The sequence below is a fragment of the Podarcis raffonei genome, chromosome 8, assembly GCF_027172205.1.
Source record: "Podarcis raffonei isolate rPodRaf1 chromosome 8, rPodRaf1.pri, whole genome shotgun sequence".
Classification (NCBI taxonomy): Eukaryota; Metazoa; Chordata; class Lepidosauria; order Squamata; family Lacertidae; genus Podarcis; species Podarcis raffonei.
The window spans coordinates 38526706-38551217 of record NC_070609.1 but is presented as its reverse complement, the minus strand read 5'-3'; the positions used below and the strand labels follow the sequence as shown (position 1 = coordinate 38551217).

The window sequence follows — 24512 nt, the reverse complement described above, 5'->3', positions numbered from 1 at the left end:
GTTTGCAGGCAGCTTGACAAAAGCTATTCCTGTTTGCAATCATTTCTACCATTTGCACTCTCTCTCCTACTTTCAGAAGAAGAATTAAACCAGTGGCCAGATCCTTTTCTCCCCCAATCTCTGCAGACCAACTTTGACACCCAGTTGTCATTCAACTGCCATAATAATGATGCTTGATGATTGACAAGTGGATTATCCACAGGGGTAAGGAGAGATAACAAAAACAACCAGGCTTCAGCTCCCCACCAATCAGTTAGTGGGAAGTGAATTGAAGCCTGCCTTTTGTAGGGATCTACTGCACAAATGCGTTTCCCATGGGGAACTCACTCATGCAATTGAACCAAGCAGAACTGAACTGCCCACTGATCAGCTGACATCACCCAATTCATAGGTATATGTGATTTGGGGGGAAAAGGCCGTGAGAACCAAATTGGAACCTCTAGCAGGCCAAGACTGAAGGAAAAGCCACATCCTCAGGATGAGGCAGTGTGGAAGGGGGAGCCGAGGGCTTCCTCTCAAGTTGGGTGATTTCCGGCTTTGAAGACGGGGGAGTAGCACGCTCCCTGTGTGAGAACATTTTATTGAACTATATACCTGCAGTATGGAAATTATCAACGGGATAACAGAAATAGATTTTCCATGCCCTAATGGTGGCCAAGAGATTGATGTTGAGGAATTGAGATTGATATTAAGGAAATGATACCGTTTAATCAATGGACTGACAATATGACATCACTGGCAATTTATGAACGGATTGCTTACAGGCAGACACAGACTCTATGGATATGATATGATTAACATTTGGAATGAGTTTATACAAAATGCAGTAGGCTATTAACATTTACATAAGAACTAGGACTGAAGGAATGGGTTTCCCAAACCCCAAAACTGACTGTGCAGGCAGTTTTTAAACTGCACCAAAATCCCCATTTCTCCTTAGCTAAAATGCATAAACTTTAGCCGTTGAGCAAATGCAAATCAAGAACACAGCTCTCTCCCTTATCAGTTTGACGGCAAGACTGGCCTTGACTTTAGCAGTATAACAGACACAGACATATCTTATGTCCTGACCACAAATGACGCAGAGACCCAAGTCTGGGACTAACGCCAGAGCATGTTCTCGGAAGTAGTGACCTCTTGCTCCAAGATAGGAGTAGGAACAGGGATATCCTTTTATGGTCAGAAGTACAGGAAGGAAGATCCTTTTATGGTTGAGAGTACCAGAGCAGGAACATATGTGATGTCAACCTGTGTACGTACGCCGACATGGTTGGGCTCCTAGGGGTGGAGTGAGAGGGTGCCTGGAGGATATATAAACTGCATGAATCCTGTCATTTCTTTGGACTTGCTGGGGACTAATCACGCAAGTGCCTTCTGCTATCCGGAGAGCAGAATAAACTCTTTCTTTGAACCAACCTCGGTGTCATTTTGACTTCCTTCCTCCTGTCCCAGAGCAACGCAGACCCAATCGGTGAACTCCAATAAGGCTACAGGACAATAACACTATATCAATTTATACAAGAATGTATGGGAATATTGTAGATTTTTTTGCGGGGTTTTTTTTCATATTTTCGCTTTTATGTGTATCTTTGTTGTTGTTTTTCTCCCTCTCACTTTTCCTTCTTTTTTTCTGTATCACTTTATTTCTTTTAACTGAAATCACCTTAATAAAATATAAATATCAGGGGGGAAATTTGGGTAGCTGGCGCATCATCAAAATCAGAGTCATCCACAGGCTGACATTGGGAACCATATGTTGGTTTCAAGAGATTATAAACAATGTAAATAGCATATAATGAATACATTTTGATCCAGCCTTTACTTCATCATTGTCAGGGAGCTGGGGGCTGAGAAGGGGGAAATGCTGGGAAAATACAGAGATAAGCCTCCGATCATTAGTCGTGGTACCTCATCAGGGGAGGATGAAGGGTTGTCAGGAAGCAATGAAGCAGAGAGGAGGGAGCAATTTCCAGGGCTTAGCTCTTCACGTAACAGAGGAAGGAAAAGGAGAGGGCTCTGGAAGTGGTTATGCTGGGGAAAACGAAAGCAGCAACCAGTTGCTGCATCTGATTCCAATGAGCCGGATGTGCTCTGAGAGCTCTGAGTGTAAATAGAAGAATGAACCAAATAAAACCTATAAAACTGGCTGGAGGCCCGGACTCTTATCTCTTCTAGCACCCACCAATCATTCCTGACAATCATGGGTCTCAGGGTGGTATCCATTAAGTTCCCAAGTATCTCCCATTGAGACCCAGACCTGCTTAACCACTTAGTAGAGTGACTGTGTCATGTACCCATAGACAATGTCTTGGGAACATCAGACAAAATCCCAAAGGGAGGACTTATGATTGCTCTTACCTGATCAGGGTCTCATGATCCTCTGTCATGAAGGACCAGCGGTATTTTACAAGAAGGGGGCTGCAGTTGGTCATATTGATCTCACGGACAACTTCTGTGTCATTCAAGATGCAGCCAAAATTCAAATCCATCGTCTCAAAGTGTAGGTTAGGGAAACGCACTTCTCCCCGTAGGTTGATGTGGTCTACATGGGGATGCTCCAGGTAACGGAAAGTCAAGACTTCTTCTGCCACTCGGTTGTACAAGTCATCTCTGTAGAGAGGGTCAAACCTGATACAGAGGTCATGCATCTCCCCAACGTTCATAGTTAAGGCCTAAATCAGGAAAGAAATAAGTTTATTTTAAATAAATAAATAACTGATTGGTATCTGCCTACCACTGTAGTTCTTTGAAAATGACTTCTGCATTTTCAGTCACTGGAGACTGTTTGCAGTGCTGTCTAGGACTGGACAGGTCACAACCAGCAGCCTGAACTGTACCCTGCAAAGGGCCTCTTACTTAGAGGCCTGAGGTGAAAAGAGACTCCTCATACCTGACAAGGTACTGGCAGCATTTCATGATCAGTATCACAGAGGGAAAAAGGTTCTTGCAAAGAGAGGAGAACATTGATTGGCAAAGACGAAACGTTTTTCAAAGTCAGAGGTTCGTACTGGGGATTCAGGCTATCATGGGGGTCCTGGCAGGGGAAAACAAAAACATTTGAGATGTATTAAAGAACAGAAAAATATATATATCCTGGTGTACATCACAGCACCAAGTGATCAACCAGAGGATCACCTTCCATCCCATCCTATCAAGCTCTTCCATATTCCATGATGAGAAATGACCTCCTCACAGGGATAGCATTATGCTTTTAATAGCCAGCTACTTGGTACTAGAGGACACCAATTGTTCCCATTCATTGGGGGGTGGGGTAGAAACTGATGTGATTCCATTCCCATTTATTTATTTATTTATTTATTTATTTATTTATTTATTTGTTTGTTCCATGAAATTTATACACTGCTTGATTGCAAAAAAACAAAATCCTCCAGGCGATTTACAAATAGATATATCAATAAAATTATCAATAAGAAAAGTTAAAATAACAATAGATTAAAACATATTAAAACTCACATCAGTTTTCTAAACATCTGGGTAGGCTTGTCTAAACAAAAATGTTTTTAGCAGGTGCTGGAAAGAGTACAATGAAGATGCCTGCCTGATATCGATAGGCAAGAATTTCCAAAGTTTAGGTAATAACAATTATTTTTATTATTTTATTATTTATACCCCGCCCAGCTGACTGGGTTGTCCCAGCCACTCGGGGCAGCTTCCAACATATATAAAATATTTTTTTTTAAATTACACATTAAAAAGCTTCCCTATACAGGGCTGCCTTCAGATGTCTTCTGAAGGTTATATAGTTACTCATGTCCTTGACATCTGATGGGAGGGCGTTCCACAGGCTAGGTGCCACTACTGAGAAGGTACCATCACACTAAAAGATTGAGTTCTTACAAATGCAAAATGGGCACCTGTAACTATGCAAGTTCCATAGATCAAAGCAGTCAAGAGAACCATGTGTTAATTTTAAAAAGTTATATCTTCCACATTTCTAAAGCACCGTTAAAAACTCCTATTTTTTTCATATAATAATGTCTCTCGGAGGATCTGAATCACACAAGACAGGTATTAGCAATTTAAATCACTGGACTATCAAGTCCATAATATTGTCATATTCTGCCCCTTCCACAAAACTCCTCAGATGAAAATTGACCCTTTAAGTTTGTTTTGAAAAATCTTACAGCTTTGATTTTATATTCATATTCACTTGAAAGGGTTTTTTCAATGTTTTAAAGGGTTTTTTAATGTTGTAAGCTTAAATCTATTGCTGCTGATGCAGTTTCCACAATTCCTTCTAATTCCTTTGACATTGCAATTGCCTTATTTCTGAGATGAACCATCAGTTCCTTCCACGTTTCTGTAATAATTTCTTTAATTTAATGAGGATACCTTGAGCTGCAAATTCCTCTCAGCACTGCATTTGTATCTTTTTCTACCATGGCTTCGGCAGTCTTAATTGGGCCAAGCGCCATGCTGTCTCTCTGTTGGCTCATTGCCCTGGCTTCTCTGCAATGTTCTTGTGGCTTGAGAAAGTTTGTTAAACTGCCTTGTTTCGATTTCAGCATATTTATTGACATTCCCCCTTCTGAGCGGGGGTAAAAGCTTTCCAATTTTCTGAATTGATCAGCTGCTTTGAAGAGAAATTATATACCCAAGGGCAGGAGCTCCAGGTTACTCAAACATCTTGATTGCTGGCTGATCATGGCCCTTTCTGTTCCTTCTTAGTAAATAATTTCTGTTATGAAGCCACATTTCAGCCCTGAGTTGGAGGAAGCTAAACAAGTTGCAAAATGACCTTTTGGCAAGCATTTTTTTGCAGGAGTGAAGGAAGGGCCTCTTTGAGCCTAGGAGTTGGGCTGATCTCTTTGGCAATCATGGTTTTGATGTGTTACGAGGTTGCCCATCTCTGCCTGCACAAACCTTCTGTCAAAATGGAGGTGGCTGTCATTTTAGCTCCTGATGATGCCCAGAACATCTGAGCCTCTTTTGAACTGAAATGTGATTGAGTGTGTGTTTGCAGTTTCTGATCACAGTCCCACCCCCCTTTCCACGACCCACTCCATCCTCCATTCATTCCACTAGCCCTTTGTAACATGCCAGTAAGCAGCCTGATGGCCAAAGCACTAACCTTCTCCACTTGAAATGTGATCTCTTTAGGGAAAATGTGTAGAATGGGTGCAATGAATTCACATATGACATCAACCTTCATGATAAGCTCCTTCCCAGATTGCTTCCCTATGATGGCATGACAGAGCAGCCTTTCCTTTACGACCTGTATGTGGAAAGAAGAGCACAGTTTTTTGCCAGAATAAAAGTGGTTGGGCCACTATGCCTGTGGTGCTTTCAGTGGACCCCTGGCCATGGGGCTCCCCGAAAACTATGTGTTGGCTACCATTTGGTTCCAGGCAAAAGAAGCATGAATTGGCAAATATGTAATTCTCTTTTGTAGAAGTTTGATTCCTGACAATTCCATATATCCTGAATTCTGCACCAGTTGGTGCCTAAGATGCCTGACCTTTAAAAGCAAATCATGGAAAGGTGATGATCATACCATCCTTCCACAAAAAGGTCGTATTGGTATCCAGTTGCAACATAACATTTCCCACAGAATTTTTTTTAAAAAAAACACCTTCTATATAGTAATAAATTAAATGGCTGTGAGAATCAAGGACATAATCAGCCATTTGTGTAAATGGTAGAGATGTACAAGCATGTCTCAATCTGTTCCAACATTCATCCATAATTTCATCTGATATTTTCTGTTCCACTGTGATTGGTTTATTGTGCACAAGTCTCACTACTGTTTCAATGTAACTTTTTACATATATTGCACAATAGATATGTATATCTCAGCCATCAACAGATATTTACAATTCAGCTGTGTTCCCTTTGAAAATTAATCAATTTCCAGAGGTGTAACTGTCAAACTTTTGCTTCAGAAAACCCAATAAAGAGTCTTGTGGCACTGTAAAGACAAAGCTAATGGCCAATCATTCTTCTTCTTTCTTCTTTGGCGATCACTCGTAGCCAAGTAAGATTGTCTTCCATAAAAACGGTTTTAACAATGAGTCCGTAAGTGACTGTGGAGGCCAATTCTGGATCCACTGCAAACCTAGCCATGTCTACTCAAAAGGAAGTCTCATTGAATTCAGTGTGGCTTACTTCCATGTAAATGGATTAGGATTGCAGCCTTGCTGTGTTGATTTTAAAATTCAGTACTGTATAACCTTAATCCTGTCTCATTTTTCTCCTGCAGGCATTAGGGAAGGCATCAATACCCTGTTGATATTTTGCTCTTTGTGCCCTGGATTATATTAATTCCTGTGGGCATATCAGACATTTCACTCTAATGCCACTTATATTAGTCCTTTTTGCAATGTAACATTTTATTTCATTAATATGTATTTTATACAGAAAATGGTCTCTTGCTGTGATTTTACTCTCTCTCTCACATACATAGGATGTAGGTTGAACATGGGTCAAGGTGGCCCTCAGCCTGAAAAAGGTTCGTCTCTCCTGGATTAAGCACTCTTGACAAAATAATTGAATATTGAGCTTTGATCAGGCCTTGTAGAACTCTTCTTACATCAGTTATAAAAACCCATATATGATGTTTTGAGATTGACTATATGGTAGCTACAGTAACCCTTGGCAACAAGTAGTTGAAATGCAGCTGCTGCTACTATGGCAACTTGTGACATGGCAGCAATCCTTGAAAGAAGTTGGTTCATTTCCAAAAATAAGTAACTGAGAGCCCAAAATGCCCCCAACAAAGAGGTGAAAGTCTCTCTACCTTGGGAACATCAGAACAGCCTTCCAGCATCATGTCCATGCTTTTTCCTGGGGTCAGCTCCATCCTCAGTGGTTGAAGCTTAAAGAGCGGAAGTTCAGAGGACTTCTTCTTTGTGTTAGCACTGATGGGAGGGAGGGTGTTGCGCTGGCGGAATGGGGGGAAGCCTTCTGTCATCCAGTAGAGCTGATGCGTGCGGCGCCCGCGGTTAGTGATCTTGAAGCGATAGCAGCAGGAATCCAAGCTAGGAAAGGAGGGGCAGAGAGGGGCTAAATCTCAGGGCAGCAAATAAGAATGGTCTTTATTATATTTTGTTGAATATTTATTTAAGGGATTTAGATGCAACCCTTCAATATCAATATTTCCAGGGCAGCTGACAAGTTGAAGCAAACCATTTAAAACACCACACAAAACAAGATTAAAAACTAGAGGTGTACACTGCTCCCAAGATTTGATGCTCCCAAGCATCCCAGTTTGTTTGAGAGTTGCTCTATGTTTTTCCAAGGACCAAACTAGTAAGATCTGTTGAAAAGAAAGTTTCTCTATAATGGGGAATCTAAAAACGGCTCGAAATTATTTTTCTTTTCATTGAAGTGAAATTAAATTTGTTGGCATAGGGGTCCCTCCACAGAAGATTACACCTATTACAGGTTGTATACTGATACATCCAGAAAGTTTTTGTTTTCAAAAGAGAAACTATTGTTTTCTGCCAGAACTGGAAACCATTTGCAGCTAAGGGGAAGAAGCATGCCAAATGTCAGAATAATAGGTGACATGTTTTCCTGTCAGAGAAGACTTTACCATTTTTTGAGTGGCTATGATAGCAATCATAGTGGGGCAAAGGGTGAGGGTCCCAGAAAAGACAGGGGTATGTGAAATGTCCCCTCCCAAGGAAGGACTGTTACCCCAAGGATCACTAGTGAGGATAGGTTTGTGATTTCCAGCAGGATTTTTTGGGGATACAACCTCATCTCTCCGGGACAGAATTTTCTCTCCATTGACTACCATGGGGGAAGGGGTGATTGTGGAAACAACAGTATAGATGCATGTGAAAAATAACACCTTAAAATATTTACTTCAACATCCCTCTCACAGATCAGTGTTTAATCCCAGGCATCAGAAAATAAGAGGCTGGGATTAGAAGATAGACCCGTCTGTCAAAATGAAAAAATCCCCCATCCCTCCACCACTGCTTCCCACTTCAACGGAGGGCATTTCCCTAATTAGCTTGATTTTGCTTTTTATAAAATGAAGCCATCACTCTAAGGGCACCCATGTCCATAAAGCAACTTGTGATAATAGGAGGTCCCTAACCCAGCTCAATCCTGCTCATGAGAAAACCTCACCCAAATCACTCCTATTTGCCTCATAAAATAATTGAGAAAGCAACCCTCATAGAAACAAGAGGGAGAGAGCAGATAAAGCAGCATAATAATAAGACAGAGATGGCCTCAAGGATGAAAAGGCAGCAAGGTTTCCAGACACACCTCCTTGAGAAGAGCATCCTACAGTGGTTTACCACCAGTGATAAAGCCTTTTCTCCGTCACCACCCATCTTACTTGACAGGGTAAAGGAACCTGCAGAATTACATCTAAAGTTTATCTCAGGTTCATGTTGTTATAGTGAGGTTCATGTTGCAGGAGGCAGTGCTCCAATAGCAAGCCATGAAGGACTTCAAAGGTAAGCATCAGTATTTTGAATTGTGCATGGAAATGGGTCCAAGAGTTGTTAAGTACTAGTGAATATTTTCCCACCACCTGGTCCAAGTTGAAAGCCTAGCAGTAATACTTGGAACTACTTGCAGTTTCCAAATAGTCTCCAAAAGCATCCCAACACACAGTGCACTGCAGTGACATAATATAGGGCTGAGTACAAAGCCCAAGGGAGCAGGTCATGCCAACTCCTAAGATTGTAAGTGCTTCTAGATCAACCTGGTCATCATGCCATGTTTACCTCAATGGCAGCTACAAAATGTGAGATTAGTCATTATTTCAAGTATATCTACAGATGTGAAGAGTTGTGCATACATTTTAGAGATGTTACCACCCTTGCACTTTCCACAGTCAGTCATTTAGAATGCATGCAGTGTAAGTGGGCACAGGACTGTCCAAGAATGAGTTATTTTTGCTTTCACAAAATGGAATTTGCTCTATGGTACTGAAGTATACATTGCCTTTACTTGTAGGTTGCCAAGGCATCATGACAAGAGCTCAAGGTTTCCATTTGCTTGTACTGCCCTATGAGAATTAAATGACTCATATCCTTTCATCCAAAAACAGAATACTATTTCCCACAAGCCACAAAGCCAGCCTACCTGAAGTGGGGTCCCAGGTCAATGGCTGGAGCAAAGGGTTTGTCTGTGACAATGGTGGTACCAATGCCAGTGGCCTGGATTGGGATGATGTAAGAATTGCTGTTCTCTATGCTCAGGTTAACTTTGTCCTGGAACAGCACGGTGTCATCCAGGTTAGCTATTAGCATTAGAGATATCTCATTCTCTGGAGGGACAATTCCTTTATTAGGCTCAATTCTCCACAGAGAATTACTTCGGGCCTGAAACACAATCCAAAAGCCAGTCTTAGCCTCTATGTCTCACATGGCAAGGCATAAACTTATTTTTAAAAAGAAAGAAAGAAAGAAAGAAAGAAAGAAAGAAAGAAAGAGCCATCAGATATACAGTAGTACTTAAAGCAGGAAACATTTTTCTAGAAATTGCACATATGTAAACCCAGCTCAGAAGCCACCCAAAAGCATGTGCCCATGGCTGCAAACTAGTGAGCTCACTTAGTAGAATTTGTGTTCTGTAGAACAACGCATAGACTGTGAAACCAAAGAAATATTAAGCTATCTATTTAAATAATTAAATGAGGATCACAACAGCACAAGCTTGGCACACATTTTAGAGACCTGGGGTACTTTTCAAAAACTAGGAGGCTGTTAGAAGAGCTGAATTGTTATTGCATCAAGTAGAATTAATTCTCTTGATTCTCAGAACTTCAGACCATCAGAGCAAAGCCTCCCATTCTGTAGGACAGGCAGGAAGGTAGAAAAATGTTACAACAGGAAACAGAAAAATCACACAGCAAACAGATTATTCAGACTTTTTAAATCAGTGTTTCTATTTATCGGTCACTTTCCTGCAAAACATAAATCACAATCAATAAAATAAAAGTCAACTATAAAAATCATTCTACATCTCATAAACAGCAGCAAAATTCTAGATGCAAAATCTTTGTATCTGCCCATCAACAGCATGGAAGGAAGGCTTTCCAATAAAGGGAAACCTTCACCTGACACCAAGAGGAAGCCCACCAGAGCCCAGGAATTATTGTAGGTGGACAACACAATGAAGGTGGCCTTGCTCTTTCCTCACCCAGGCATGCAAAATGGGCCTTTTCTCTCCTTGTGAGCAGATCTCAAGGGATGGGGAAGAAATATGCAGGAAAGTGTTTCAGCAAGAACAGCAGAGCCAAGCCATTTACAGGGCTTGAAAGGCAAATGCTAGAACTTTTAGTTCAGAAACCATGTAGCTGAACTACAGTAGTGGACACATTCTCTACATCTTGCTCTCACCAGCTGGGCAGGAACATTCTGCACTAGCTGCAGTTTCCATCTGCAGACGCAGCGCCACAGAGAGCCCCACATGCTCATTGCTGCAAAAGCCCCACATGCCATTCAGGAAGACTGAAGCATGGAGTGACTCCCCCAACCTTGAGGCAGCTCAGGTGGGGAACTGCTTACAGAGACCCTGGAGGCAGCAGTGAGGCCCTGGCACTCAGTCAGGCCCTGAGCCACATGCAGAAGCTATAATAATAATAATAATAATAATAATAATAATAATAATAATAATAATAATTTATTATTTATACCCTGCCCACCCGGCTGGGTTTCCTCAGCCACTCTGGGCGGCTTCCAACAAAATATTAAAATACAATATTCTATTAAACATTAAAAGCTTATTTTTGTTTAATGTTTAATAGTCTAATGTTTAATTATTGTATTAAAATACAATAATAATAATAATAATTTATTATTTGTACCCCGCCCATCTGGCTGGGTTTCCCTAGCCACTCTGGGCAGCTTCCATAGAAACCAAAAAACACTAAAATATCATACATTAAAAACTTCCCTGAACAGGGCTGCCTTAAGATGTCTTCTGAATGTCAGGTAGTTGTTTATCGTTTTGACATCTGATGGGAGGGCGTTCCACAGGGCGGGCGCCACTACCGAAAAGGCCCTCTGCTTGGTTCCCTGTAGCTTTGCTTCTCGCAATGAGGGAACCGCCAGAAGGCCCTCGGCGCTGGACCTCAGCGTCTGGGCAGAACGATGGGGGTGGAGACGCTCCTTCAGGTATACTGGGCCGAGGCCGTTTAGGGCTTTAAAGGTCAACACCAGCACTTTGAATTGTGCTCGGAAACGTACTGGGAGCCAATGTAGGTCTTTCAAGACCAGTGTTATGTGGTCTCGGCGGCCGCCCCCAGTCACCAGTCTAGCTGCCACATTCTGGATTAGCTGTAGTTTCCGAGTCACCTTCAAAAGTAGCCCCACGTAGAGCCCGTTGCAGTAGTCCAAGCGGCAGATAACTAGAGCATGCACCACTCTGGCGAGACAGTCTGCGGGCAGGTAGGGTCTCAGCCTGCGTACCAGGTGGAGTTGGTAGACAGCTGCCCTGGATACAGAATTGACCTGCGCCTCCATGGACAGCTGTGAGTCCAAAATGACTCCCAGGCTACGCACCTGGTCCTTCAAGGGCACAGTTACCCTATTCAGGACCAGGGAGTCCTCCACACCAGCCCGCCCCCTGTCCCCCAAAAACAGTACTTCTGTCTTGTCAGGATTCAACTTCAATCCATTAGCCGCCATCCATCCTCCAACCGCCTCCAGGCACTCACACAGGACCTTCACCGCCTTCACTGGTTCTGATTTGAAAGAGAGGTAGAGCTGGGTATCATCTGCATATTGATGGACACCCAGTCCAAACCCCCTGATGATCTCTCCCAGCGGCTTCATATAGATGTTAAAAAGCATGGGGGAGAGGACGGAACCCTGAGGCACCCCACAAGTGAGAGCCCAGGGGTCTGAACACTCATCCCCCACCACCACTTTCTGAACACGGCCCAGGAGGAAGGAGCGAAACCACTGTATAACAGTGCCCCCAGCTCCCAACCCCTCTAGACGGTCCAGAAGGATGTTATGGTCGATTGTATCAAAGGCCGCTGAGAGATCCAGCAGAACTAGGAAACAACTCTCACCTTTGTCCCTAGCTCGCCGGAGATCATCAACCAGTGCGACCAAGGCAGTTTCAGTCCCATGATGAGGCCTGAACCCTGATTGGAAGGGATCCAAATGGTCCGCATCCTCCAGGCGTGCCTGGAGTTGTTCAGCAACCACACGCTCAATCACCTTGCCCAAGAATGGAAGATTTGAGACTGGGCGATAGTTGGCCATACTGGCCGGGTCTAAAGATGGTTTTTTAAGAAGCAGTCTAATGACCGCCTCTTTCAGCGGATCTGGGAATGTTCCCTCACAGAGGGAAGCATTCACCACCCCGCAGAGCCCATCGCCCAGGCCTTCCCGGCTTGCTTTTATTAGCCAGGATGGGCAAGGATCAAGGAGACAGGTGGTTGGTTTCACGCGTCCAAGCAGCCTGTCCACATCCTCGGGGGTAACGGATTGAAATTGATTCCATGCAACTTAACCAGACAGGGCTCTAGCACTCTCCCGCCCCAGCCCTGCTCCCACGGTGGTGTCTAGCTCCTTCCGAATATGAGTGATTTTATCTGCAAAAAACTTTGCAAAATCGTTGCAGGAGATCTTGGGGTCTTTACAAGGCCCCGGTGGTAAAGGTGGTTCCGTTAAATTGCGGACCACCTGAAAGAGTCTCCTGCTACTATTTTCTGCAGATGCAATAGAAGCGGTGAAGAAAGTCTTCTTCGCCATCGCTATCGCCACTTGGTAGGCTCGACGTTGAGCTCTAACCTGTGTCCGGTCAGATTCGGAGTGAGTTTTCTGCCACCGACGCTCTAGCTGTCTCAGCGATTGTTTCATCGCCCTCAGCTCCGAAGAAAACCACGGGGCTGTCCGGGCTCCATGCAATCGGAGAGGGCGCTTCGGAGCCAGACAGTCGATAGCCCTGGTTAACTCCGCATTCCAGCAGGCCACCAGGGAATCAGCTGAAAGGCCATCAACATGGGATAAAGCATCCCCTACCACGCTCTGGAAACCATTTGGATCCATTAAGTGGCGGGGGCGGACCATCCGAAATGGTCCCACCTCCCTGCAGAGGGGAAGGGTCGCGGAGAAGTCCAGTTGCACCAGGAAGTGATCTGACCATGGCACTTCTTTGGTTTCACTTTTACTTAGTGTCAGATCACCCACTAGAGGTGAATACCAGGTCTAAGGCATGTCCATGACTATGAGTTGGGCCCAACTTATTCAGGGACAGCCCCATGGAGGCCATGCTTTCCACGAAGTCCCGAGCGGCCCCTTGTAAGGTCGTGTCGGCGTGGATGTTAAAATCCCCTAGGACAACCAAACTAGGGGTCTCCAGGAGAACATCTGCCACGACCTGAAGCAGCTCGGACAGGGAATCCTTGGTGCAGCGAGGAGGTCGGTACACCAAAAGGAATCCTGTACTGCCCCTATTGCCCAACTTCCAGAACATGCACTCAGAAAACTGGGTCTTCCCAGTAGGACGCCTGATGCAAACTAATGACTTCCTAAAAATCACTGCAACCCCCCCTCCCCGCCCACATGACCTGGGTTGCTGTGCATAAGAGAAACCTGGTGGGCAAGCGGCAGCAAGGACAGGCCCATCTGCTTCCTCCAACCAGGTCTCTGTCACACATGCCAGGTCAAATCCTCCATCCACAATCAGGTTGTGGATGGCAGTGGTTTTATTCATCATTGACCTGGCATTACACAGCAACACCTTCAGGTCATGTGGGTTTCCCCTGTTGATTCCAGTATCCATCCGGTCAAGGCCAGACCCGGAGGCAGGGATAGTCTTCAAACAACGACTAAACCTGCCTCCTCGGTAATGACATGGTCTTGTCTTAGCGTAACTCCTCCTCCTGCCCATGATCACCGAGATTGGATGTCCCAGTGCTTCCCCCCCTGTGGAACTTGTCCCAGCCATCGTGTTGGCTGGGGCCCCACTCCCAGGCAGCCCTGATCCCGCCCCTTAAAAACAAAACACAGACTATACAGAACCAATAAAACAACAGAAAACAAAAACAGAACAATTATACTAAAATTAATCCCCAACCAAATATCCTTCCCACCCACCCACCCCCAACAAAGGAAAAAAGGGAAAAAAAGAAATACAAATTTAAATTGCCACCGACTGCTTGAGGACATTTTAAAACACATTAACCACTTGGAACAGGGAAGCAATTGCAGAACACTTCCCAGCTTCCCCAAAAGTTTGTTCCAAATAAGGGCCTGGGCCATGCCCCCTGGGCCAGTTGGAAAAGGCCTTGGAAGGGAGCAGGCCCTGCAGTCCTCAACCAGCCGATGGTCCGAGGCCTCACCGCAGCAGGAGTCCCTTTATAGCTGGGAGAGAGGGCCTGGGCCACGCCCCCTGGGCCAGTTGGAAAAGGCCCTGGAAGGGAGCAGGCCCTGCAGTCCTCACCCAGCCGATGGTCCGAGGCCTCACCGCAACAGGAGTCCCTTTATAGCTGGGAGAGAGGGCCTGGGCCACGCCCCCTGGGCCAGTTGGAAAAGGCCCTGGAAGGGAGCAGGCCCTGCAGTCCTCACCCAGCCGATGGTAATAGACTATTAAACATTAAAAGCTACAAATCTCTACAATGCTCACCAGATTCCCTCCTATTCACAAAATCTGTGGTGGACCCCTTTCATTATGAGCAGAAAGTTGCCATGGGCAGAACAAAACAATGGTGTGTGGATCTCAAACCTCCTCCTTGGAAGGCCTGGAAGCAGACTCCTTCCAAATTCTGTGCCATGTTTAATTATTTTTATTATTATTATTCATTAAATTTGCATGCCACCCTTCGTCCAAAGATCACAGGGCAGTTCACAACATAAAAATACAAAACAGGAACACAAAATACATAATAAAAAACAAAAACCAATAATCCCCCCTCCCACAAACACATTTAAAAGGACATAGAATGTGAATCAGCCGAAGAGAAACATTTTCACCTGGTGCCTTAAAGTATGTAATGAAGGTGCCAGGTGAGCCTCCAAGGGAAGAGCATTCCACAAACAGAGAGCTACTATAGAAAAGTCCCATTCTCATGTTACCACTTTGCTCCAGTTGCTTCCCACCAGGGAAGGGCAGCCTGCCTCTGCCCACTGATGCACTAAACCATTCTTACTCTTGGGTTGATGGGTTCACTGGGTTTTGAAGCAGCATCCCAACCTGCTCTCTGTAGTTAGGTCAAACAAGTCTGTGACCATATTCTTCAGATAACTGCAGGACCATCCCAACTCTGCCAGATACAGTTTACATTTCCCGACCAATTCATATACACGGTTCTAGACCTTTACAGTTCACACTGGCAGTATCAGATAATAAAACAACTGGCTCTCAAGTCCACCATCTTTGTGAAAATATAAAACCATTCCAAAAGTGGGCTGGTCTTCTGTGACCGCTTCACTGGCTGCACAACTGCTCTTCTGGTTAAATGTTGACAGTAATTAATAGAGAGGGAATGATCACTTCTGAAATTGCTCAGCAGTGCACTTGGCAGAGGAGGCACAGAGGCTGCCACACAGCTGTTAAGAGCACAGCTGGAGATGCCTCTCTCACTCCAAACAACACCCTCCCCTGGCACCAATTCTTATGCTTGTGAAATTCGACAGGATTCAAGTGACTCTCTGCCCAGATGGCTAACAGCCTCAGTGACAGGTCTTAGGAAGAAGGGCAGAGGATTAGGGAAGAGTTGGTTTTTATTTCAGCCTTCTCAACAACATCCTTGGCTAAAGAAACATTTTTTGGAAGAGTGATAAAATTGTACTTCATACACATGACCTCTGTAATCCTTACAACCACCTGGTTAAGGCAACTGTAATTATTATCCCCAAATTACAGATAGGAGACTGATGGCATTGTCTTGTTTAAGGGCACCTTGTAAGGTGAGGCTAAGATTTGCACCAAGAACTTCCAGCTCATAGCTTATCCATTTAGTACAGTATGTATCTGTCAGGTGCAAAATTCTCTGTACAAAACACTCTGTAGTTGGTTCCTTCCTTCTTCACCACTTACTTTAACTCATTTTTTTTCTGAAGGAAAGTGAGAAGGGACCTATCCAGGCTTCCCAGCTTTACATCCAACATCCTTATCCCCTGGGCCACTTGCAGATTCTCAGCAGAGAGGCTTGTAGAGAATGCCTTGCCTCTGCTTACCAAGAGATGTAAATCACACCAGCACAGCTCAGTGACCATCACTACTATAAGGAAGAAAGGGGAAATGGCAAGAAGGTACGGTTGGGAGACAATAGGAGCATCAAGTTATGTCAGTGAAGGTCTCATGCATTTGGAGGCCACCCAGAAACACATGAGTGCAACCACATCCAATGACCTTTCAGCTCAAGATAGTTTAATGAGACGCCTTCACATAAAACCAGACCACAAGCTATTATAGATACAATTCCTTTCCGTTCACAGTTTTCATTAGAAACTATGCCACACTCTGCTTACCATCTGTGCCTCAAATGGTGCAGGAATAACAGATTGATTGGAAAGATAGAGCACCCGAGAAACATCCTTTAAAACCTGGATGGAGCCGAAGTCTAGCTTAGCAGGATGCACATAAACAACAGGGCCTTCTCCAAAGGACACAAGCTGGATCGTCTGTCACAGAGAATAACAGGAAACAGGAAACAAAGATGAAAAGTCAGCATCAGACTCAGGCTGTTGAAAGGGAGATGGGACTGTACTAAGGCCTTGGGTAGCCAATGCGGTGCCCTTCAGAAGTGGTTGGGCTCAATCCCCCATCACCCCTGGCCATGGGTCATGCTAGCTGGGGATGATGGACTCCCAACAACATCTGGAAGGCATCTCATTGTCTGCCTCTATTCAAAGAGATCTTCAGGCTGACAAGATTTGGCTCAGTTGGAGGTCCCCACCTAAGCTGAGCACAGACCTGGGCCCTGCATTTTCAACCCTGAGGCCTCAGTTCAAAATAAATACTGCTGCTGGACTCCACTTGGGAGTCTGACTGCTCTTGCTCTTCACATGCTCACCAATACAATATAGGCAGACAGTCCTTTTGCACATTAAAAGCCCACCTGACATGAATAAAAAGGATTGATTTTGTAGACTCCAAAATGCATTTGCACAGGACTTTCTTTGCCAGCTGCTTAATAAGAAGAAGGAAGTTTGCTATCAGTCTCAATGATCTTGTTAACTGGTCCACAGTGACAATAAAAGGCCAATTCTGCCAGAGGCAAGCCCTACTTGGGACTGGTTTATCCTCTAATCTTGACCTATCCCAGTGCCAAGCAGCCTGCCCCCAAGTGTGATCTGCTAGTGTTTTAATGTATTTTTAGTATTTTGTTTGAAGCCACCCAGAGTGGCTGGGAAAACCCAGCCAGATGGGCCGATGATGATGATGATTAAATAAATAATAATAATAATAATAATAATAATAATATCAACTATTATTACTAGCAGTGAAATGACAAAGCCCAGAGCATGAACAGAACATGCAACAAAGAAGGCAGTTTATGAAAAGCAGGAGGAAGATTTTGCATGCACTATCTAGATGTGATACAGAAGGATACTGCAGCTCAATAATCTCTATTTAAAAGGCACTCATAAAAATGAAACAAATTAGTAAGCTGAAAAGACTCCATAATGGGAGCAAGAACTGTATACCCTACTTTGTCATAAATTTGTCTCTGCTTATTATGTGTTTCCATTATATCATAATGCTGAACTCTGTCCTGCTCCAGCACCAACAAACATTTCTTTTGTGCTTAACTCACATTTCAGGTCTGGAGGAAAAATACTTTCCCATTCATGTTTCCATTTAGAATAGGAGAAAGCAGGGGCGGGGGCATGCAGTCACTTCTTTTTACTTAAAGAGCCAGACTTTCAGTCTCTTCCTCGTTCCTGATGGGAATGGACATTTGCTGCCAAGGGCTATAGGCACATGACTGCCCCTCAAAGGCCTTCCTTTCTGAATCTGGTAAGGTGTGGATGTCCTAGACCTAGAGAATTTGGCATCTCTCTCAAATATATTGTTTAGATTTCTGGCTAGGAAGAGCATAAATAAATGGCTTGGCTGGCCTTGATGAACTGTGGCTTTTAACAGTGCAAAATCACCTGGGGCAACTGTTGCTTTTCAATTTCATGTTCAAAAATAGCATAAGAATTGTGGATTGTGGCCAGAAATCCTCATTTCTGCAATATACAAATATCCCAGAGACATACTAGTTCTGAGCATGCACACATTACAAAGAGGTGGACTTGTTACCATATACATCCCATTTCCCTGAGCATTTTTAGAGTGCAAAGGGGTGGGAGTGGGCAGGGGAGAAGACCTCCTTCATTTAGTTCACTCACCAGTGGAAAGACTTCATTCCCAAAGACAGCAATGAAGGCTACTGCCTCCTGCTGCCCTTTCTCCTGGACTTCCAAGGCCAAGGGGATCTCAACAGTGGAATGAGGCTGAATGATACCACAAGGCAAAGGACTGGAATGCAAGACGGTGAGGGACTTCTCATATTCCTGGATGGAAATAAAAGCATCACACCAAAACTTCAGAGAGAGCTGTTTCATACTTTTCACTTGCTAAGCTGTCAACGTCTTCTCAGTGAAGAAACCTATTTATTTCATCTGTTTGGACATCTTTTTTGTTTTTTAAAGATCTTGATGACAAAACACTCAGTTTCAGACCACTGGTGTCCCGTCAGGGCTCTTCATGATTTTGGGTAGCTTAAGAGCTCCAACAAAGAAGATTCAAATATTCTAAAATCAAATAAAATCATCCGGGAACTGTAATAACTGGACTTAAACATTTCCTCTCTGCTCCCAGCTTTATCTGTAGGCTTCCTCGGGGCCTTTAAAATACAATAGAAACAACTGAACTAACCTGGGGAAGAACACCATAGCACCCTGGAAGATCACTTTCATTAACAAGTTTCACCATCTGCTGGTATGGGAACTTCAAGAAACAACGTCCAAAATTCAGGATGGGATTAGCCACATGCAGTGGAGGTGTGCTGCATCTAGTCAGTTACATGAGCAAATAAACAGAGAGGAAAGCTTGTTTAGATCTGACCCATAATGAGGAGGCAGAGAATAATAACAACTCATCTATCATTATAAAGAAGAGGCTTATCATCAGCCATGTGGTCACTAGAATTCAGAAAGGCCAAGTTCCTAGTACACCATCTCAAAGTAGATCCGAAGTGAAGACGATAGACACAGACCCTCACTTGGCAATAAGAGGCATGGAGAGGGATCTTGCCCTGCACAATTTGTTCCTTTTGAGTGATTAAGAGTCCTGCTGCACAGAATGTCAGATATGGCCTGGAAAATGTGGGATAACCAACCTCATATTACCAACATACTTATGTCTAATTAATGAATGAAGGGTTTAATAACATAGAGTAAGCTGTCCTGCCATGCTTAGCTATATCCACTCCCCTCACCTTGGGAGGGACTAGGTAATTAAGACTTTGTTTGCCTTCCAGTCTATCTGAGAAGCTCAGCATGTAAAGAGATCTGAGGTGGTTGCTCCAAGCTCAGACCTCATGGCTCCAACAGGCCATTGTTCTGTTCCTATACTAATAATTTAGGAACTTTCACCACTGTAACTAAGTCAGGTTTTAATGCCTGTGCAACTTTTTCTGAATGCTGTATAGAAAAGCATATGAACCTGGCCTTTGGAACGTTTGTATGTTAACCATTTTTAACTCACCAAAAGTATGGTCTTTTTCTATGCTGGGGGAAGAGGGGACAATTTTGGAACTCATAAGGGCATATTTTAAAGGTCTAATGGTCTATATGTCCACACTTTACTTTGCTGCAGTCTGAAGATACATTTGGATGGTAGCTTATCCTAATATATGAACAACTTTGTTTTAAACACTTGGAAGGGGACAGGAGACTCAAATGCGGAGTCCTGGTGACATCATGCAGTACTGCTGACTTGTCCAAGCTATTGGCCTCGGAGGAGCTGCTCTAGCAGGGATCTTTTTGCCTCTCACTTTTCTGCTGAAAGAAAGCCAGGTTGTTTTCCTCAAGAGCCTGTTGGAATTTTTCGCACTGTCCATTTCTGTACATCCAGGGCTGACTTACCAGAGGCAGTGTGAAAGTGCTTTTTGAAACCAGGACTTAAAGTGCACAGAGGGAAGAGAAAGCAAAGAAATAAAGCAAGACAGAGGTGACAGGTCTTGCTATTTTCAGGTTGCTCTTACTGAAGCAGTCACAAACTCCTTCTTATGTTGCATCTTGCTGTACCCAGGTACTCAAATAATGGCAATTATGCTGTTGCAATACCCATCTCATTCAGAATTGGCACAAAGGATGGGGTCAGCACAACACACATGATTCCAGCAAAGACAGCAATCAAAGTAGCAATACCTCGCTGTGATTGGGAGAGCCAGTACATCTTCTCCACTCCCCTTCACATCCACTACTAGTGCTGTTTCATACGTCTTCACAGTGTTGGAACATAAGGTCACCTGCCATGGGAAAAGGAAGAAAGAATTCAGGTTACAGGAACAAGGTTCATAACCTTGTGATTGACCAGCTCAAATCCCAACCCCCCAAAGGCAGGCATGTAAAAAAAATATAAGAAGAGTAGCCCTGGGATGTTGGGGCACAGAGAGATATAAAATAAAACAGAAAAAAGGGGTAAGGATTGCGACAAAATGTTTCTGATGGCGACATGCCCTAACAATCTTCAAAGCACTGTGGGCCAGGTCTCACCCAGCACAACCCATGTAAGATGTCTCACTAGCATTGTTTCTTTGATGCCTTCAGCAGCCAAAGGTGAACGAACATCAAAGTGGGAGAAACAATGAAGCCAGCAGTGAACAGAAGAAACTGAGCATTACCTATTGATCATACTGGTGAGCATATAAAATGTATTTGGGTGAATTTTGGTTAGGGGAAGAGGGCTCTGAAAGGCTGATAGTAAATAGAATTAAGTGGTCATGCCCAATTTTCTGTCCTGGCCACATTCATTTTACCATGTGGTCTTCAGAGGCTTGGTAATCTCCCCCTCAAATTTTTAGGGGCTGAATTTGCTCAACATATTTTGGGGCCTGTGGGCTCATTTGCAAAACAAAGAAAAAGGCAGGGGTACCATCATCATCACCCACAAACAAGCACACAAGACAACCTATTTTATTGACTACAATGAAATGCTTCTTTCAAGTTTAATTTCAGTGGGGGGAGTGTATCCTGTGGGCACCAGGGAAAGTCTCAGCAGCTGCATGTGTGTCTATGGGTGCCACACTGGTAACCCCTGATTTGGGGAGAGAGGTGCACAGCAGAAATAAGCTGTATCTTTAAAAGTTTGGTCACCTTAATGTCATCTTTGATACCTACCAGTTTGGTTTTTTAAACAACCCTAACCTCCATGTGAGGGCACATACTTCCCTTGAATGAATGGGGATTAGTCACCCTGTGAGATGTGTGCTCTTAGCTGATGCACTACTTAGAAAGATAAAGGTATAGCTTCCTAGCCCACTATCTGCATGGAGTGTGAATGGGTGAGAGAACTGTGTCCTCTGATGATCCCATTATATGATGGCTATCCTCTGTGAACTGTCATCTCTGATTGATTGACTCAGGTTGATCCCATCTTCTCCCAACTATATTCTTCTATTAAAAGGGGGCTGTGAGTTCTCAGTGCTGTATAGGTAATAGATATGGAAATGTAAAAATCAGTAAGAGAGACACAACTTCTACCTTTGAGACCTAGAGTGCACTCAATCAACAGACTTATTATTATTATTATTCTCCTTCTCCTATCCAGCCCCCTCTGTACTCACAGGGGCAACATGAACTCACAGAGGCAACATGAACTATTTTTCTGCTCTCTTCCTGACCATCATTGGGGACCCAGGAAGCAAGATGTTTACACTGTCATTCTTTGTTCTTATCTTTGTTCATGTTTCTCTCTAAATGTCTGTAAACTCTGATTTCCTCAATAAAACTATTTTACTTCATAATTATAATTCTGTGCCAGGGGTAAATTCATACTCAACCCTACTCACATTGCTACTGGGTCCCATGCTGTTAAGGGTCTTGCACCTCCCCCAATTAAAGGGAGTTCTTTTGAAAGGAGTGTTGGACAGACACATCTTAAATATTGGCGACTTGTAAGAAGAGCAAGACAGTGGCAGCTTTATGAGGAAAGATTTTTGTGCTCCTTAAAATGGTTGGCGGTCCCAAGTAACCCCAGCTTTTGCCCCCAAGCCATGAGGGGTGATGCAACCTTAATACAGTGATGGGAGAGGAAAAGGAGTGTAACACAAATGGGGGCAAAGATGGCAGGAGAGACATCCTGCAAGGAGCATCATTATGTGGCCTCAAACAGCACGGAGCACAGTTTGAATGTGCATTATTTTCACAGGAGGAAAAGGCCAAGTCCTGAAGATGCTACAAATGAAGTAGGAGTTGACAGCCCTTTGGATATAGGAGGGGAATTCTCTCTCTTTTCATTTGAGGTCACTGGCCAGTTTCTCCAAGCTTTTCCACTGTGAACAGTATGAACATTACTGTAACTTAAATTGACTTTCAAGTGAGTGGTTCTGCAACTCAATAATTGCCTCATAGCTTAGTGAGCCTTTATAATACAATCTATCCTCAGCACAAGTCCTATAATCAATTTGGTGTACTTCAGGAGCCACCTGCTCCTCACTGAGGACAAACAGCAGCATAAGTGGCACTGTACCTGGATGTCCATGAGTCCTTGTGAGCGGATGGTGCCTCGGTTGGGAGTGATGGTAAATTCTTTGGGCTTTGCCCCTCCACTGCGTGCCTTCCTCCACGTTGGCCTTGAGATGTCAGAGGCTTGATGCTCGCTCATGACACTTGGCTCCCCAGTGCCATCTCCTGGGACACGAAGGTCAAAGGTCATGGGCACCAAAGAGGTGTTGATGAGGCAGCAGGACAGGGTATGAGGGAAACCTGCAAGATAATATTTCACCCAACAGGAATTGAGAAGGAGCTCCATGAAGGCACTAAAAGTGACCCAAAAGGACACTCATTTGGACTCCTCCACACAGTCAATTTTTTCTTTTAGGAAAAGAAAACGGCCCACACAGCAAACGCACAGGCCCATGTCATATAGCAACAGTCCCTCCTCAATGTGTAGAAACAACTCTTCACCTAGAGTTATAGGTGTTCTGAAGGAATAGCCATACATGGTTTGCAAGGAGAGTGGGGTTCCTAAATGACACTCCAAGCCATATGCTAGAAAGAAAGGCAATCCTCCATCCACTTCTCAAGGCTAATTTCCAATCTACACAGTTGTCAATCTAAAAGTAACTCCCAAGCCCATATATGGTAGTGAGTCAAGATCTGCTCAGGAGAAGTTCAATGAAATCCTTAGCAAGGCGTTCTAGAACCTAGAAGCAGCCAGTGATAAGGTCCTCTCTTGAGTTCCTGCCAAATGTGCTTCAGAGGTTGGTGGGACAGAGCAAAAGGCTCCTGAGGGTCTTAAAAGCTGGGCAAGCTCAAGTGGGAGAAAAGGAGATCATTTGGTCCCAAGTCGTGTGTGTGGAACACTTTGAATTGTTCGTGGAAATTGATTATTAGCAAACAAAGTTGGTATAGCCTAGGAGCCACATGCTCTGAATTACTCCTCCTGGTCAATATTTTATATATTTGAAATATTTCTAGACCACTCTTAATCCAAGACAACTCCACGATAAGCATAAATAGGCACAAAAGGTAGATCAACACAAATAGGTACAATAGGCATAAGTACAAAATTATTCATAGTAACAGATTAACATAAGAGATTAACAAATGTCACGGTGAAACATAGAAATAGAACTATAAAAACTACCATGAAACTATGTCACGCATCACAAAAAAGATTGTCCTGTTGGTGCCACTTGGAGTATGTTGTCCACAGGCATACCTCATTTTACTGCATTTCACTTTATTGTGCTTTGCAGATATTTCTCCTTATGAGGATGTGGGTACAGCTGCAGGCAGCCCAGCCACTTCCAGAGGAAGGAAGCCCACCCCCCACCTGCCACTACCCCTCTTCTGGTCATGGCAGTGGAGCTGGCAAGGGCTATATCCGGGTTTCCTCCCTCCAGCCTCTACAGCTAGGTGGGCCTGGATTAGTATACAGTATGGTGTAAACATAATTTTTATATGCACTGGGAAACAAAATAAATTGTGTGACTCATTTTATTGCAATATTCGCTTTAGTGTGGTGTTCTGGAAAAGAACCTGCAGTATCTCCAAGATATGTCTGTATTTGCAAATGAGAGCACCCCGCTCGACTTTGGGATGCCCTCCCCACTCAGGACTTTTTCTTTTAAAATACATCACATACTTCCACTACAGAAGGCACTCAGAGCAGGGCCTTGATCAAAGATGTTAAGACATGGGAAGAGGAACTCCGCCATGTATTTGGGTCTCAAGCTTTCTAAGGTTTTAAAAGGGCCAGCACTCGGAATTGGGCTCGGAAGCAAAGAAGCAGCCAATGAAGTTCTTTCAAAATTGATTCAATGAACCTACCTGGCTGTACCAGTCAAAATTCTGGGATTTGAGTTCTGCACTAACGGAAGCTTCCAAGTCATCTTTAAGGGA

At 43.8% G+C, this 24512-nt stretch overlaps 1 protein-coding gene across 1 annotated transcript in view; it reads right to left on the bottom strand.

The window, feature by feature from the left end:
• The window catches only part of HYDIN (HYDIN axonemal central pair apparatus protein), a 138761-nt gene that overhangs the window by 76287 nt on the left and 37962 nt on the right, over window positions 1-24512 (bottom strand). The window contains exons 14-23 of the mRNA XM_053399391.1: window positions 22636-22871; window positions 20313-20413; window positions 18817-18952; window positions 18288-18452; window positions 16419-16571; window positions 9070-9308; window positions 6758-6998; window positions 5093-5236; window positions 2891-3034; window positions 2359-2672 (exon numbers count right to left, since the gene is read on the bottom strand). Of these exons, the coding sequence (XP_053255366.1) occupies window positions 2359-2672; window positions 2891-3034; window positions 5093-5236; window positions 6758-6998; window positions 9070-9308; window positions 16419-16571; window positions 18288-18452; window positions 18817-18952; window positions 20313-20413; window positions 22636-22871 (1873 nt within the window). The remainder of the gene's footprint in view (window positions 1-2358; window positions 2673-2890; window positions 3035-5092; window positions 5237-6757; window positions 6999-9069; window positions 9309-16418; window positions 16572-18287; window positions 18453-18816; window positions 18953-20312; window positions 20414-22635; window positions 22872-24512) is intronic.